The 17,145-nt window shown below is 34.2% G+C and overlaps 1 protein-coding gene across 1 annotated transcript in view; it reads right to left on the bottom strand.

Moving 5' to 3' along the window:
• The window catches only part of Ush2a (usherin), a 763,436-nt gene that overhangs the window by 313,204 nt on the left and 433,087 nt on the right, over positions 1–17,145 (bottom strand). Inside the window, exon 35 of the mRNA XM_046438452.2 lies at positions 3,871–4,022. Within this exon, the coding sequence (XP_046294408.1) occupies positions 3,871–4,022 (152 nt within the window). The remainder of the gene's footprint in view (positions 1–3,870; positions 4,023–17,145) is intronic.

Below are 17,145 nucleotides of genomic sequence, written 5' to 3' on the forward strand. Positions count from 1 at the left end.
AAAATTTTTATTAGTCTAATAACTGTATACAAAAAATGATAAAAAAACAAGATTTAAAAATATCTTTTCATCATTTTAATATTTCATAATAATGCAGTTTTATTATGTCTACATGTGTGGTTCAAATTATTGTGTAGAAAATGATTTTTAAGTGTTCCCAATAAAATAAAAATCAAAAAGTTAAATAATTAAGGGTAATTCCAGTTACCTCAAATAACTGGTTAATTCAAAATAAGTATTTTTAATTTATTTCCTTCAGTATCTGAATAGATACTCCAGCTTTTACTTGATAGTAAATTTGGAAATTGTGTTATTTTGCTCTGATTTGGGCTTTTCTTTAATTTTATGTTTTTATTTATCTACTTTGCTTTAAAAGGAGTTTTAAATAGGCACTTGACTTTGACCTAGAAACCTTTTTGACACAGAAAGAGCATTCAAGAGCCAATATGTAATAAAAACAAGCATTTTAATAGCAAATCCATTGCTAATGAAAACTGTACCATTTTCCAGAAATTCTTGTGTAAATATTTTATTTGATCTTTCATAACAACCCCTTTTAAGGTAGGCATTAATTCCCTTTGTAATAGTTGAGAAATCTGAGGTTTAGTAAAATAATTATGTTTGTCAAAGAGTAACTGGTTTAGAGCAGTTCTCGATATGGTACTTTCTTGATCATAACATATATTGCCATTAATATTTAGATATTATTGCAGGCATGAGGGCTCATGCCTATAATCACAGCTACCTGTGAGGCTATTGCAGGAGGATCACAAGTTCAAGGATGGCCTGGGCAACTTAGCAAGACCCAGTCTCAAAGTAAAATTTTTTAAAATTTGAATTGAAGATGTAGTTCAGTGCTTACATATTATATGTAAAATACTGAATTCAATTCCCAGTTCCAGAAAAAAAAAACATAAAAAAAGATTTAGATGTTTTACATAACAAATTGATTTGCATCTCTACAAAAAATGAATGTGTGTAGGCTTCTGGGTGTGTTTGTCTGTGTAAGCATGTCATCACTAATAAACCGAGGCAGCTTTTTAGCTATATCATATAGCAGTGACCTGCAGTTTTCCACCTCATCTTTAAGATGACCCCTGGAAAATCGATCCAATGAATGTTCCAAGGCCAGACACAGTTGTAAAATTTTCAGAATTAGGACCCACTAGTATTATCTAACATTGGTTAAGGGGGTGGGAACATCATGGAGCAAAGTGATTTTCTGAAGTGTGAAACCACTTTAAAAATCCTTTGCTATTGTATTATATATTAATTTGTTCATTGTTCCAAATACTCATAAACCCCCAATTGGTGCATTTAATTTGACAATGCACATTAGCATCTTCAAATTAGAATCCAAGGCATTGCAAACTTTTTTTTTACATTAGAATTTATCAAATATCAATATACGATTTAAATGGCAAGAAATGAACAAACCACAGGAGAATTAGACTGGTTCAGATTAATTCTACCTGAACCACCAGTAACAGTTAACTTTTGTCAGTCCAGGAAAACAAAACCTTTGGAGCTAATACAACACTAAAATGATAATATATAATTTGTTATCAAATTATATGCATGTACTTTAAAACACTCTCTTATACCAAATTTGTGCAACCCCCTTTTTACTATTTTTAAAAATTATTTTAGCAACTTGCCAATTTTGAGGGTGAACTCTAACACATTAGAGATTATAAAGTATATTTGTTATAGAAAACATTGAACAGTATTTCCCTGCATGCATGGATAATAATGGTATTAAATAGTTAGAAGATATAAAATAAACAGACTTCTTCTAAAAAGAAAAAAAAACAATTGTTAATGATTATCATTATATGAACAAAAATTAGACTCTTCAAATATTTTATTCTTTGATTTCTACAGCAAATAAATTAAGAATAAAAATGAAAAATTTTGAGGTGTCAATGAAATTTTAATTTAAAATGCTGTGACACTGAGCTTTAAATAAAGAATATCTTTAAGAGAAATGCATACTCTACTGCTATGTTTGGATGAATCTTTTTGAATATCACATTATAATTTAATGATAGTAAACTGTGACTCTGAAGACTGATTCATAGATTTCTTAAATGAGTAAGGACACATTAAAAAGAATCATCAACACAACAGAACTGGATTTGTAATATCCTTCAGGATTGTGGTAGATTTCCAGGACTGTATAGAATAATCCATTATGCAGTTTCCAAAGGTATAATACGTATTGTAATTGGCACAAAATTATTTCTGAAACCAATGAAGGACCAGGAATTTTAACTTCTTGGCAGCGTATAGTTGACTTGTTCTAAATGAAGACATTGTTGTTCAATCCCAGTGATTAGAGATGGATCATTGACTAGAGAAAAGCGTTTGCATACTGACTACAGGATAAAGAAAAGTACTGCAGTGAGAAAGATCCTTCTGTGCTGTAAGTCAGGATTGAGTCTAGAATGGACAGGGCTGTGGCAGAGTAGTTTTTACAATCCAATTCTGTTTTTCCCCTTCCCATCAGGACACTGTGGCATTTGATTTCTTAAGGTTACCATCACCTACTATCTGCACAGGACACAGATCGATAACTGAGTCCCCCTTGTTTAAAGATGCCAAGACATCAGGAGATGATGTGGGAGCCAATTTAGTAGCCAGAAGAACACTTTGAAATTTGTATTTTGAACGTGTGTGTTTCAAGCTCATGTGAAGTCTTGTTTTGTTTCTTTTTCTTTTTTTTTTGAATGGAGAAGAAAAGCTGGCCTATTGCCATACCTGCTTTTAAGGGTAAGTATTCATCAGAGGAATTTGAGCTGTAAAATCCTTAATGGCAATAAAGACCACAGCTCAGCTCCACCGATGGGTGATGTTAGCTGCTTGGAAAGCAACCAATCTCTGAAATGAAATGGGAGGGGTGATCACAAAAATAAGGCAGCAAAAAATTAAACCAAAGAGCTGTTTTTCAAGATAATATTTTTATAATACACTCTTCAATGAAGACAGAGTGCATTAAAATGGTAGGGAATTAGCAAACATTGCCAAAGAACATCTAAAACTAATGAGTATTTCCCTAAAAAGAAGTTAAATCTAATTAATTAAGAAAAATAAAAGTATGCTGTGATGTCTCGAAACTAAGCAATGCTATGCTAGTCTATGACAATTATGCTTTATTAGTTGGACTTAAATAATTATATTGGAATAAAAAGCATGATTTTGTTAAGCTCTTAACTCCTAATGAAATGTAGATATACATTATAGTTTTCTGAAATGTGGATATCAAGAGTGGATATTAATATAATTTTAAATACTGTTCTTATGAAAGCATATCATATCATTGAAATAAAAATATTTTATTATAAGATATGAGAAAAACTCAACCTTTCAATTGATTATCCTAGTTGTTGGGGAGCAGAGTTGTCGTATGTGACAATGACAAGTTTTCAATTTTCACTTTTTAATTCTAAACTTACTTGGTTGTTGAGCCATTAGTAGGAAGGAAAACATCTACCTTATATATGCCACTGAATTAGGTAAAATTGTATATAAGTCTGCTAAAACTACCAATTTGCCTTTCTTTTAGTAAAATAGCATACACTGTCTTTCCCTAGACCTATGTGCGGTCTCAAAATTTATGTTCAACATAAAATCTTAGTAACTCTTTTTTTGTGTGTGATACTAGGATGAAACCCAGAATCTGGTGCATGCTGGATGAGTTCTCTACCACTGAGCTACATCCCCAACCCAAATACTAATAACTCTTAAATGATCCCATTATGCTGGAAAGGCTACCTATGCAGAGAGTACATTACCACCTCTTACTTCTTCCTTGATATTCAGTGTCAATTGACATTTGATATGTCCTAGGATATAAACTCACGTACTTACCAGTGGGCCCAGAGCACAACCTTTGGCTGTGCATGCTTTGACTCTGAAGGAATGTAAGCTCCCAGGGGCAAATCCATAGGCATGACAGCTAGGTTCTGAGGAATTGTGAATTAATATACCATCTAGATATAATCCATAACTTGTGATAACACCTGGGAAGATAATAATTGACTTTTAGTATGGCCTCTAGACAACAAAAAGAATATCTTATGAATATGATATGAGTTCCAGTTTCACAGAGTCACTGACTAGGGCCTGGTACCTCCCCTTGTCTAAACCCTGTCTCTTTCCAAAGGATAAAGCAAGCTTTACCCCAGCCAATTAGCATAGAGGCAGAAATAGAGCCCAACAGTTCCAGCCAGAGAACGCTACTACATCATTTTGTGCCGGCATTTATGTTCCAGATCAAAAATGAATAAATGGAGTACATTTATGATATTTATTCCTTTCTAAGTAGATATTCTTAATAGATGTACTCTTGAAAAAAAGTGACCTTATTTGTTATTACATTATATATTACTCTTGGTGCATTAGCACTGTCCTAAGCAGCCGACATACACTGACTTCTTAACCCTCTCCTCTCAGCCTTTCCATAATAGAGGCAATATTACTGCCACCATTTTATAGGTGAGAAAACCGAGGCACAGAGTTTAGATAACTTGCTAAAGGTCACATGCAGGTCAAATGCAGGCAAGCATTTGAGTCAGGATTTGAATCGAGGTGTTTTGACTCCAGAGCCCCTGTTCTCAATGACAACATTAAGTCACCTACACATTAAGCACTGCAGGAATTGTACAAAGTACATTCATGAATGGGTTAGAGAAACTATGACGTGTTGGTTTTAATGATCAATTAAAATTATTTCAGTAGGAAAATCATGCATATTTACATGAAATCAACTATTAGAGACATCAATGATATGTTGAAATGGCTACTTAATATAATTGTTTTACTTACTCAATTGAAATATTTTCATGAAAAGGAAGGTAAGGATCAGCACAACCAAGGGTCTATGTTTACCAGAAATACTGAATTTCCAAAGTGACTAAACAGTGAACTATAGGAAGCAAAACTTTGAGTTCATGCTTAATCATAACTGTTTTCAAAGTGAGGCTAATTTTACAGTGGCCTCCCTGAGTATGTTCTTCAGGAATTATCTTAAATGTTCCTTTGTCTGATAGCCTTCCCCCAGGACTGGAGTTGGCTACTTCTTCCATAGCACACAGCACAGTTCCACCATAGCATTTATCCATTTATCACAATATTAGTATTATTCCTTGTTTAGTTGCTTGACTTTCCCAATAGACTTCAGGGTCCCTACAGAATTTTCCTAACTTGGGTATTTCTACAGCTTAGCATCATGTCTAAAACATAGTAGGCACATAGTAAATATTGACTGAATGAATAAATTAATCAACATGCTGGAAAGTAAAAAAATATCAGCATACAATATGGAGTATAATTTATGACTTTTGGAAAATGAGATAACTCTAAACCTGAAAAAATAGCTAAAAAGATAGTACTAAAGTATAGCTCAGAGATGGAGAATTTTAAAACAACACTCTAGCCAAGTCAAGGTTATCAATTCCTAATAGTTGGCTTCTAGGAGGTCTGGCTCTAAGCTTTATAGACACAAAAATGTGAACTTGTGAATTTCCTGAGAGTACATCTAACCTTCATCCATCATTACTTCACAGATAGCATTGCTCATAGAACCACAATACTAGGAGCCTTTTTCCAAGAATCCCTCTCTCCTGCAAGGGAATTACTCATCTTGGACCTACTCACAATGGTCTGGCAGTGTCATCTTGGTGAACTCATAGAATGTTACATTCACGGTCTGGATAGTCCTCACAGCACTGCCTTTGATTAAGAAATCCATTCATAGCAAAGGAAGTAAGGCAGTGAATAACACCCATGGAACTTATTGCTTGGCTTTCAATGATCCTCATTAACCTTACAGCTTACTGGATTCTACATCATAGGACAAGCTGAGTGGAAACATCCTGTGGATATGGGGTTCCTACAGGATGTATGGGTTATAAGAAAAATACTACCAAATAAGAATCTGAGAATATTATCTGGCCATTTGGAAACTTCATGCAACTATTCTAATAGGAAAATAGAAAGATACTATATGAAAGGTGAAGCAGGCATCCCCCTGCATGCCGACACTCAGGACATCCCCAAGGGCATCTCTTTATGTAAAAAGATCCAATTATGTAAGTATTGAAAGTAAATCTACCCAAGCCCAATAAAGACAAGACCACTAAGGGCATAGGCCTTTTAATGATACAAGATTGGACAACTCACTAGGCAAAGAATCCCAAACAAATGAGATACTGCCCAAGAGCAAAGGGAAGAAGTTGTAAATACTGCTATGGCTTCACAACTAATTATAGGAAAAAAATCATAGGTGCTCTCATGTTTTCTTTCTTATTAAATAGAGATTTGTACATTATAGCCAAATTTCTTTCCTCCTTTTCCCTGTTGATTTAGGTAATGTAAGTTAGTAGGTGTTAATTTACAGTTTAGTAAATTAATTTTTTAAATTGCTGAATATCCAGGTGGATATGTCAGAACCACACAGGGGGGTTAGCATCTCCCAGACATCTACCAAGAATGACAGCATCATTATTCATACACAGCATGGTTGGGACAAGTGAGGCAGAAACAGAGTGACTACTGCAGTGGTGGCAGGCAGTACAAAGTAGAAGTGTGAGTTTGAAGTTGGAGGCATCAAGATGGTTGTTTATCTGATGTAACAGCCTCCAACCTACCCTGCTCTGCTCTGTACTATTGAGCCTGCAGGTCTATGGACTACATTTCCAGTTGTTTTGCTTACTGGTTTTCTGTTAGGTTCTGCCATTGGTGGTGTGGGGAGGGGGCACTGCTAGGAGGACAGAGTGGCGATCTGGAGAAAATGTCCATTTTCCAGCTTCAAGAACTGAGGACTTTGCTGTCTTCTGTAGGACAGGGCCAGAGCACCCACAGTCTCCAGCATTCCAGACAGCAGAAGCAGCCCTTCTGCACTGGAAGCCTCTTTGGGAGTGAAATGTTGTTGGTATTTCATTTCTGGATGGGCCAGTATCCCATAAAAACTCAAGTGACAGATCAGCAAATACAGCAGCAAAAATCAGCCCTGTCAATCATCCTTCATGAACCAGTGCCTGCTACCTTTTCTCTTTTGTTCTCTTAGCCCTTTCAACCTCTTTTGAACCAACTCTTTATATGAAATATCCAACTCCTGGGGCTTGGGGTGTAGCTCAGTGGTAAAGTGTGTGCTTAGCAAGCACAAAGCCCTGGGTTCAATCATCAGCAAAAGTAAAATAATTCAACTTCTTATATCAAAATTTCTCTGTCTTATATATTTAGCACATTTTTTTTCTTTCACCAATTAGTTTTTGATCAATATATCCTCTTAAGATTTAAGCTTTTCTTAAAAAATGTTAATGCTCTTAATAGGGCCATTCCTATAACCCATTTTCTTTTCTGAAGACAACTTTTTATAGTTTAAGTACATTTTTAAAGTACATTTCTTTTATTTCCAATTTTTTTGGGGGACAAGTTTTCTTTTACTATTATGTATCACTTATGGTTTCAAAAAATGGTATGGCTGCCAGTATCTGTTCTCTTTTATTTTCTAGTGTGCCCATTTATGATGACTCTAAGTATACTTAGAGAAAGTGTTTGATATAATGCCATTTAGCTCTTAACACACAAAGCACAAATGAATTAAAATTATAAATGAAAGATACATAATGAAAAACCAACTAATACATAGAAAAGTTAGGGAAGAGAAATAGATAAAATCACAGTAATAAGAATGAAAAAAATTACTATGTGCCTGGCACTCTCTGAAACAATCATTTAATCCCTGACAAAAAATCTTATGTGCAAATAATGTGTTGCAGAAGCTCTTAAAGAAGCAGGAAGACCCTTGAAATGCTATCTGTTTGACCTGCTTTTGAACAGAATTAGAAAGTACCCAAATCAATACTTCCCTTTTTTTACATAATTGAGGAACAGAGAATTTCTTTTATGCCAGGATTATGTGCATAATATCTCATTTATCTGACATATTGGAAAATGAGATATTTTATAGAACTTAATTTTCATTATAACTAAATCTCAGCCCTTAAGTATGAACTTTAAAGTCTTAACCGTTTTTTGAAGAAAATCTTTCTAGTAAGTACTATACACTTACCTGTCTTCTCAGGGAGAACATAATGAATATAATTGAATCATTTTGTGAAAACTCAAACTGCGATTGTGGACATCAAAGACTATGGTCTCTAATTCAGTAATTCCTTGGGGACTGATGAAAGACAGGGTACTCACCAAGCTCCTATCAGTGGCTCCACCTTACCACTGAGGTGGTAAAAAGTGTAAAATTCTCTTACTTGAGACTTTTTCTTTTTCTTTTTTTTTAAATATCTGTAACCTCCTTTAGTGACAGTCTCTCCAACGTTACTTTTTTAAATTTTTTTTTATTTTTTTGTCTACCTGACTCTAATGAGTTAACCTCTAACAGTCTATGCTAAGAAACTAGGTAACCATGACATCTGGAACTATGGATACAGAAAGAACAGACAGTTATTGAGAGAAGGGCTTAGAATATGATGAGTAAGATAGCAAATGAGCTGAGACTGAAATTGAGAATTTTGACAGTTAATTCACCTGCTCAAAACTTTTCCTATCCAGCATACATCAAGAATAGGGCAAGACAGAGGTCCATCTTTTTTACACACACACACACACACACACACACATGCATACACCACTGGGTTACTCTTCATTCTGTAGATAAACAGTATATGATAGCAAACATAGAACAGGCTGAGGGATGAATTGAAGAACCAAATTGTAGAAGCAGTGGACACTAGATAAGTTAGTCTGCCCTCCAAGTCATTCTATTTTGGGGAGGTTGGGAGGTACTGGGGATTGAACTCAGGGGCACCTGGCCACTGAGCCACATCCCCAGCCCTATTTTGTATTTTATTTGGAGACAGGGTCTCACTGAGTTGCTTAGTGCCTCACTTTTGCTGAGGCTAGCTTTGAACTCATGATCCTCCTGCCTCTGTCTCCTGTGAGTCTGGGATTACAAATGTGCACCACCATGACCAGCCTCTAAGTCATTCTTGATGCTTCCCTCCACAACATTCCCTACACCATCTCCATCACCAAGTCCCAAAGACTTTACACTTCAGATTAATTTCTACCACCTTCATTTCCATGGTCATCTAGTCTATTCTGACATCATCTCACACTTAAGGATAATAGCCACTTAGATATCTTAGTGTATCATGTTCCATATAATTCATTCTTTATACTATAGTAAGGGAGGTATAATACCAAATTCCTTTCTGGTCACATTACATAAAATCAGTGATCAATCAGGCCTTTGCCAAGTACCAGAAATATGAGAGTGGCCTATCCCAGAATCAGGAAGCTGGGCTAATGTAACTTGTGCTATAGATGAAAGGGCTAATGATATTCACCTCTCTGTGTTTTCTGCCTTTGGATCCAGACCTGAATGGTCAATCACTAGATCTCAAAGTCAGGTCAAAGTGAAATACTGATGTAGTTTAGAGCTAGAAGCCTCATATGCCCTGCAAAAGAGAGCCTGAGACAAGTGTAAGCATTTCCTCTGATCTGCTTTGGTCGAGGCCATTACCTATAAAACTCTGAATTAGGGGCACATAGATAACCTCCTGGTAAATTCATGGACAAAAAAGCTGAATCATCTCAAAAGAGCACTTTATTTCTTATCAAGATATGGAGGCAAAATATTTTATAACTTGTTTTTATTAGCAGAGTTTCTTATATAAATGAAATCACTAAAGTTTGGAACACTGCATAATTTGATTCAAACATTCAGATTTAATAAGGAACAAGTCTATTATAATTTCACAATATTTGAAATTTCATTGATCTCAGATTTCTAAACTGAACATACAAAGCTAAAGAAAATAATGCAGTGGGCATTTTTATTGTAAGCCAAAGAGATAGCTTTTTTCATAACTGGAACATAGAACATATATGAATGGCTTTGGAGAAATTAAAAAGCTAAGTTCTTAAAATGTCATGTAAATATTTTCAAAATTATAGAACACAAAATAATTAAAATTATTAAAAAATGCTCTGACTACTTACTTGGAATCAATCCATTAAATGTTTTATGTGGAATCTTTCCACTAATAGACAACTCCAAGAAATAATAACTGTTTTGTATTTTTATAAAGATGAGGAAATGAAGCCTTAGAAGATTTATTGTCCAAGGTCATACAAATATGAATTCAGGCATGGAACCCAGAAATCTCATTCTGCTGTTGTCATTACTCCCATTTTATCTTTCTCGACTAATTTTCTAAAATTTTTAAAAATACATCTTATATCAAAAGCTGATGAACATGCTGTGGTCCTAATAACAATCAAGAGAAATATGAAGAAGATATTAACATACATTTATTGAAAGTCAAACTGCCTACAGGGGACTGCATTTGGTATTTTGGGTGACAGAATAAAAAATAAGAACTTACTCTTATAGCAGTAAATAGAGCATACATGTGATTAAATAACAACCCAAAAGTTAAAGAATGATAAATACCATAAAACCTTTATACCAGGCAAATGGCATAGTTAAGTCATGGTAAATACAGGAGCTTCTAGCAGAGAACAATCACCCTGGGTAAGGCATTGCTCATGTCTTTAGAGTAGCTAGATCTTCTATACAAAGAGGTGGAGTCTCTTGCTGATGTTTTATATGGTACAGCTACATCTGCCATAAAGGTGGAATGAGAAAAGCTTATAATTTGGAAAGATAATCCTGAGGAAAATGTTATTACTAATATATAGACATAAGAAAGTAAAGGTTTAGTAAAAGTATCTTGAATATACTGATATTCGCTGTTATTATTGCAGTTGGATAAAATATAGTAATAAAAAAAGCCTTCAAAGGAAGGCTGGGACCTTTAATGCTACTGCAAGGACTTTGGATTTTATGATATGCAAGAGAGGCATTGATATTTTATGAAGTGACTAAAGAGTATAATGAAGTGATATACAGAAAAGTTAATCTAAAATCACATGTAGTATAGATTGGAATTGGGAAGACTACGGAGGTAAGAAAAAATAAGAGTTAAAAATATCCAGCTAGGTGAGGTGGCACACAACTGTAATCAATCCCAGCAGCTCCGGAGGCTGAGGTAGGAAGATCATGAGTTCAAAGCCAGCCTCAGCAATATTGAGGTGCTAGGCAATTCAGTCTCTAAATAAAATATAAAATAGGCTGGAGGTGTGGCTCAGTGGTTGAGTCCCCCTAAGGACCAAAAAACAAAACAAAACAAATCTAAAATAAAATCTAAAATAACAATTTAAAAAGCCATGTTTTCTTGAATATGTAGTAACTAGTTGTGACTACAACAGGGATGTGGTAATACCACATTTTAGCACTAGTCCTATTATATTCTAAGAGAAAAATACCTGTAATAGTTTTGTATACTTAAAACAAAACAAACCCAAAACAAACAAACAAAAAACCCCTCTTATGGTTGGGATATGCTAGTATGGATTATGGTAAGACAGTGTCCCCACTCAGAAAAAAGAAAAAGGCCTACCTTTGGATCGTGGAGTTCACCATGAAAAACTTATAAAAACCTGTTATCAAAGAACTATCTTACCCTTATATTGTTGGTTAGAAAGGAGATTTCAATTTGAGAATGAAAAATAAACCTATGTCTTATGACTGAACTTCTCCATGTCTTGACTGAAAAAATATCAAAATCCTCATTGAGATCTTGTACTACAGTTTTGACATTGGCTGAATCTGAGTAAAGGGCACGTGGGATCTCTGTTATTTCTTACAACTGGACGTGAATCTACAATTATATCAAAATGAAACACTTCATTAAAAAACAAGACCTCAGGCTGGGGTTGTAGCTCAGTGGTAGAGTGCTTGCCTCACATGTGGAAGGCACTGGATTCCATCCTCAGCACCACATAAAAATAAAATAAAGGTATAGTGTCTGACTACAACTAAAAAAAATAAAAATAAAAACTCTTCTGCAAGGGAAAAAGACAGGCAAAAAAGAGACAAACATGTAGGTCTGACTAAGTTTATGCTCAAACAATAACATTATTGTTTCTATCAGGTATCATTTAATCATCAGGAAAACACCCGTGATTGTACAATGAGTTTTATTTTCACTTCACAGATGATAAAATAGATTTTAGAGAGATTTAATATCTTGATCAATCTTATACAACTAGAGAGTTGAAGAGCTATGAGTTGGCCCTGAAATATTCAGACTCTATCATTCATAGAACATTATGCTTTATAACTTCTTTATAACTATTTTCCCTTTATTTTAATACTCATATAATAAAATAGAAAATAGAAAATAAACACACTTAAATTGCTTTAATGATAAAATTAAAAATCAAAATGCTTTATAACCAATCAGTCAAGTTAAAAAATAGAACATTGTCAGGAACCGGGAATCTCCCTGATGTCCATGGTTCTAATCCTTCAGTTCCTTGACAGATGATTATGATGACATTTCAAGAACCATGTCTTGCTTTTCTGCCTAGGACTTCATTCCTAAACAACACAATTAAGTTTTGCATTAAGGGAAATCATGTCAGATGTTTTTTTAATTTTTTCATCTTCTCTTGAAAACATAATATCTGTGAGTTCCAACTCTATTGTTGATAATGGCTGTGTTACTCTTGTTTTAGTATAGCAAAATTTAGATATTTAAATCATTTCTATATTTTGCTTACTACATCAACGTAACAGTAAACATTTTTTATAAGTTCTGAGGCAGCTACACGTATATGGAGTGAGTATATTCGAATATGCCTTAGGAATTATGTGTTATGCATATAAAAGGGAAGAATTTAGGGTTGACCCTTTCTTTGAGAATGAGATTAATGCCTACTTGCTCTGGGAAGCTTAGACTATATCTTCTGCTTTGACCTATGTTATTTACTGCAGGTCTTTTATAAAAACTAGTCTGTAAATCTCTCAAAAACAAATTTTTCACAGGTCTGGATTACTTACTGGCATGCTATACCATTAGTTTCATATATATGTATATATACCTTCTATACATATACATATACACCTCCATACACACGAAAATGAAGTTCCTCTTCTACTCCAATCAAGTCCAGAAAATACAAAGAAAGATACATTCTAAACACTTTTTTTAAAAGCCTGTTGGATTTAGTGGATTAGATTTTTAGCAGCATTTTGGTTCATCAGATGTATTTATGGAGCACCTACTGTGTGCCATACATTGAACTATATGCTGGAATACAGAAGTTATCATAATAGTCCTGGTTCCTGCCTTCATAAAACTCATCATGCAACAGAGAAGACATTCTTTAAGACGATTGAAAGCTTGTAAACTTTATTAAGAAAAGCCAGGTGGAATAGAAGGATAAATGGGGATCAGGAATGGGAGGCAGATGCTAACATAGTCTGAATATTCCAGGGCACAAATTTTATTTGAGAAACGATCCTTAAGCCAAACTTGGCACATGGAACTACTTCATCAAGAGAAAAAAATATCACCAACCACTATTTGACTAATTATAACAAGGATTTCATAACAATAAATGGAAAGCTCTCATTGAGATATCAGTAAGTTAATTACTCCTTAAAAATTAAATATCATGGACTTACTAGATAAACAAACTGCCTCCAGAACCCTTTGAACATGGCTCTCTTTTTATTTGCTTTTAAGATGTGTATTGTGCCAAAACAAAGCTTAATAAAATGGAGTTTTAAAAATGTATTTATTTTTTGACACTGTTAGAATGAAAGAAAGTATTTCAAATTTATCTCCATAGTTCCCATTATCCTCCCCACCCCAGCTTCAAAAATCTCTGTGTTAAAAGTGGATTAAATGAGATTTAGGAATCCATCATGGTTATAGCAGGAAATTGATGGCAAATCGAGTGGATAACTGAGGGGATTTTAGTAAAGGGGCAATGTACAAAGATATGGGTAGGGTTAAGGGAGAGGAATAGATGATAATAAACCACCCGATCCAGTAATGGCTGACTTCTAGGAGACCATGCTAACTAGTTGACTAGGAGCCAGTAAACATCCTTCCATTTGTAGGGTAAAGGGTAACACTGGGTTCTAGAACCTAAAGAAAGAGAGATTTATAAGAAAAGGTAATTGGATAGGAGTTGTAAGCTTTTGGTAGAATACATCTCCGTTCAGAGCCATACAGAAAGGGAACCACTAGCAGTATGTTCTGACACTTTATTCTCTTCCTACCCTCTCATCCTTTGCAGGTGCTGCCACAGAGAAGCCAACAAGAAGTCAGGGAGAGAGGAAGCCCATTGACACTGTGAATGAGATTTATATTCACTTTACAGATGATAAAAGTAGACTTTGGAGAGATTTAGTAACTTGGTCAATGTTATTCAGGCTAGAAAGGTAGAGCTAGATGTTGGCATTGATACCTTCAGACTCCAAAGTGCATAGAACATTATACCTTACATATTTCTATACCTATTTTTCCTATAGCCTTGTAAGGCACAGGGTAGAGTGAAGAAAAGTAGAGAATGAAGTATAGAAAGGCAAAAGACAAAAAATCCAACAGAAAAAAAATAGTGCCATTTATTTTATTGTATCATACTATATTGCATTTTTTTGTGCTTTTACTTGCTTAATCTTTTGTGTTAATAATTATTGAGATAGGTATAAAAAACCCATATTATGCTATGTGATAAAGGGAAGTCAGGTTATTTAATCCAGTTGTACACATTCAGTTCTTCGAAGGATAATCCACAAATGGATACTTAATTCTCATTGGCTGTCTAATGCAAGCAGTTTCGAGTTTATCACCTTTCTCTTTCCATAATGATGGAATTTTTAAGGTGTTTAATTTTCACAGGGAAGCTGAATCATAATTGTTCATAAAGCACATCCACTGGGGTATATATCTTTGTGCCTCTTCATCATGTTATGTCAAATTGTATTTCCTAAGGTGCTCAATAGGTTGTCATATATAACCAAGGAAATTCAATGAGTACAATACAATGTAAATTTAATACAAGGCATCTCTATTTACACTGAAGATTTCTGTTTACTGTAAGAATTAAACAACAATACTTTAGTGTGTCATAAAATAACATGCATGCTGAATATAGATGCTCCAAACATATTTGTTTGTTTGTTTCCAGTGCAGCATGGCAATATGCATATCAACTGAGGGTTGCCCCCAAGGTCTGGATGATGATTGGATGTGGCAGATATCTCCCTATGTGAATACTTGATCCTTCAATTAAAAGGGAAAAGAGAAGAACTCTCACATGGTGGAATAATGCCTTATTACTGTTATGCTCTCCTAAAAATGGAATCAACGGAATCTAAAAAAGACTGCTTGGGAAATTCTACCTGACAAACTGATTGGAGGTGTTTCATAAAAGTTACACAAGGTTTGCTCAAAACTGTCAAGCAGTTTTCCTAAGTGATTCACAGAATTCTATAATCTGTTTCACCTATTAAAACTGAGAATTTCCAAGAAAGTAAATAGAATCACATATTAGCTGTTTAAAAATAAATTAGTTCAACATGTAACCACAAATGATTCTTTCTTTTGAAAAGAACCACAAATAGGTATTTCTTTAAAACCAGATAAAAATCAGAATGGAGATTTAAAGAACTTTGTCGATTAGCACTAAGAACAAGATATTGAACAAGTAAAAATAATTTAATTTTTTTTTATTTTCATTGTGCTAGATGGAATCCTACTTTAAGAGAATTTCTATAAGAAGTAGAGGCAGAAGAGTACAGAACAAAATCTTGATTTTTTGTGATTCACTGCTTGTTTTATTTTTTATTAGGTTTCTACTTAACCAGCTGTCAATCAATTTTGAATAATTAAATTGGTTAATTTATATAAATGTCAGTTTCCAAATATGAATGTTGAGATAATGGCATTTCATGGGGTAATTTAGAAGTATTAAAGTACTAGGCAAATAATTATAAATTGGAGCCATTATTATTATTATTATTATTATTATTATTATGAGCAATAGCAGGAATTCAAATATATATTTCTATTCACGAACACTTCATTTATATTTACACTTATACCACATATATAATCATAAAATTCCTCTTCTATAACATCATTGGTTCATGTGAAGGGCAACTATATACACTCTGTGTAAAAAATCTACATTAGTCAGTTTTTCTACTAACCATTCCTGAAATAATGTATATGTTCAAAAACCTGAACTAACTGTTCTTCTAACAATGTTCTATTGTCTTCAGGGCACTATATATAAATTTACAAAAAAATTATCAACCTCCTAAAAGTTTTCTACTTGTATTGACATGATTGCCACTATCTTATTACATTGACTATATATACATGCTCACAAAGTTAGACAAAGGCAAATGGCTAGATTAGGAAAATATTTCCATAACCTTCTTAAGCAACCTTCATTTCTCAAGATGAACCTGTTACCCTTGTCCAATGGGTGCCAAGTTCTCAAGCTCCTCCCTCAATGTACACATTTTAATTAACAAATCCTGATCATAGCATCCATGTCTCTTCACACTGAAGCACGCCAAACACAGAGCTCTGTGTGTCATCTCTGTAGAATGACTATAGCTTGCCAGGCTGAAGAAAACTTGAGCAAAAGGACAGGGCTCTAAGTTTGTGCTTTAAGCATTTAGTAGGCCAAAAGGGAGAGATTCCTTCCTCTTCACTGCCTGTGAAATCACCCCATTCAGATTACATAATTATAAGATGTGATCTAGATGTGCATTTACGTATATTATATGATTGCATATGCATATGCTTCTCCCATCAACACAATTACAATTTTATTATTGTCCTTATCATCAGTAAACATTAATTCACTCAATAGCTATTTAAAACCCACATACTCGGTTACTGGCATCCTGCCAAGGGCTGGGACTATAGTAGTTGAGGCACATGTAATTCCTGCCTTCATATAGCTCACAGTCCAACACAGAAACTATTATTAGGCATATCTTCTTAGGTGAAGATAAAGAACATATAACTATTGGAAAAGAATAAGAATTTTAAAGCTAGTATTTTTAAATATAGCCAGGCACAGTGGCACATGCCTGTAATCCTAGAAACTCAGGAGAGTAAGGCAGGAGAATCAAAAGTTTGAGGTTAGCCTCAGCTACTTAGGGAAGCCCTAAACAACGTATTAAATCCCTACTTCAAAATAAAAAAATAAAAAGATCTGGGCATGTAGCTTAGTTCAAAG

This window comes from Marmota monax, unplaced genomic scaffold (genome assembly GCF_021218885.2).
Source record: "Marmota monax isolate L192 unplaced genomic scaffold, Marmota_monax_Labrador192_F-V1.1 WCK01_AAM20220418_F8-fsc00118, whole genome shotgun sequence".
In the NCBI taxonomy this organism is placed as follows: domain Eukaryota; kingdom Metazoa; phylum Chordata; class Mammalia; order Rodentia; family Sciuridae; genus Marmota; species Marmota monax.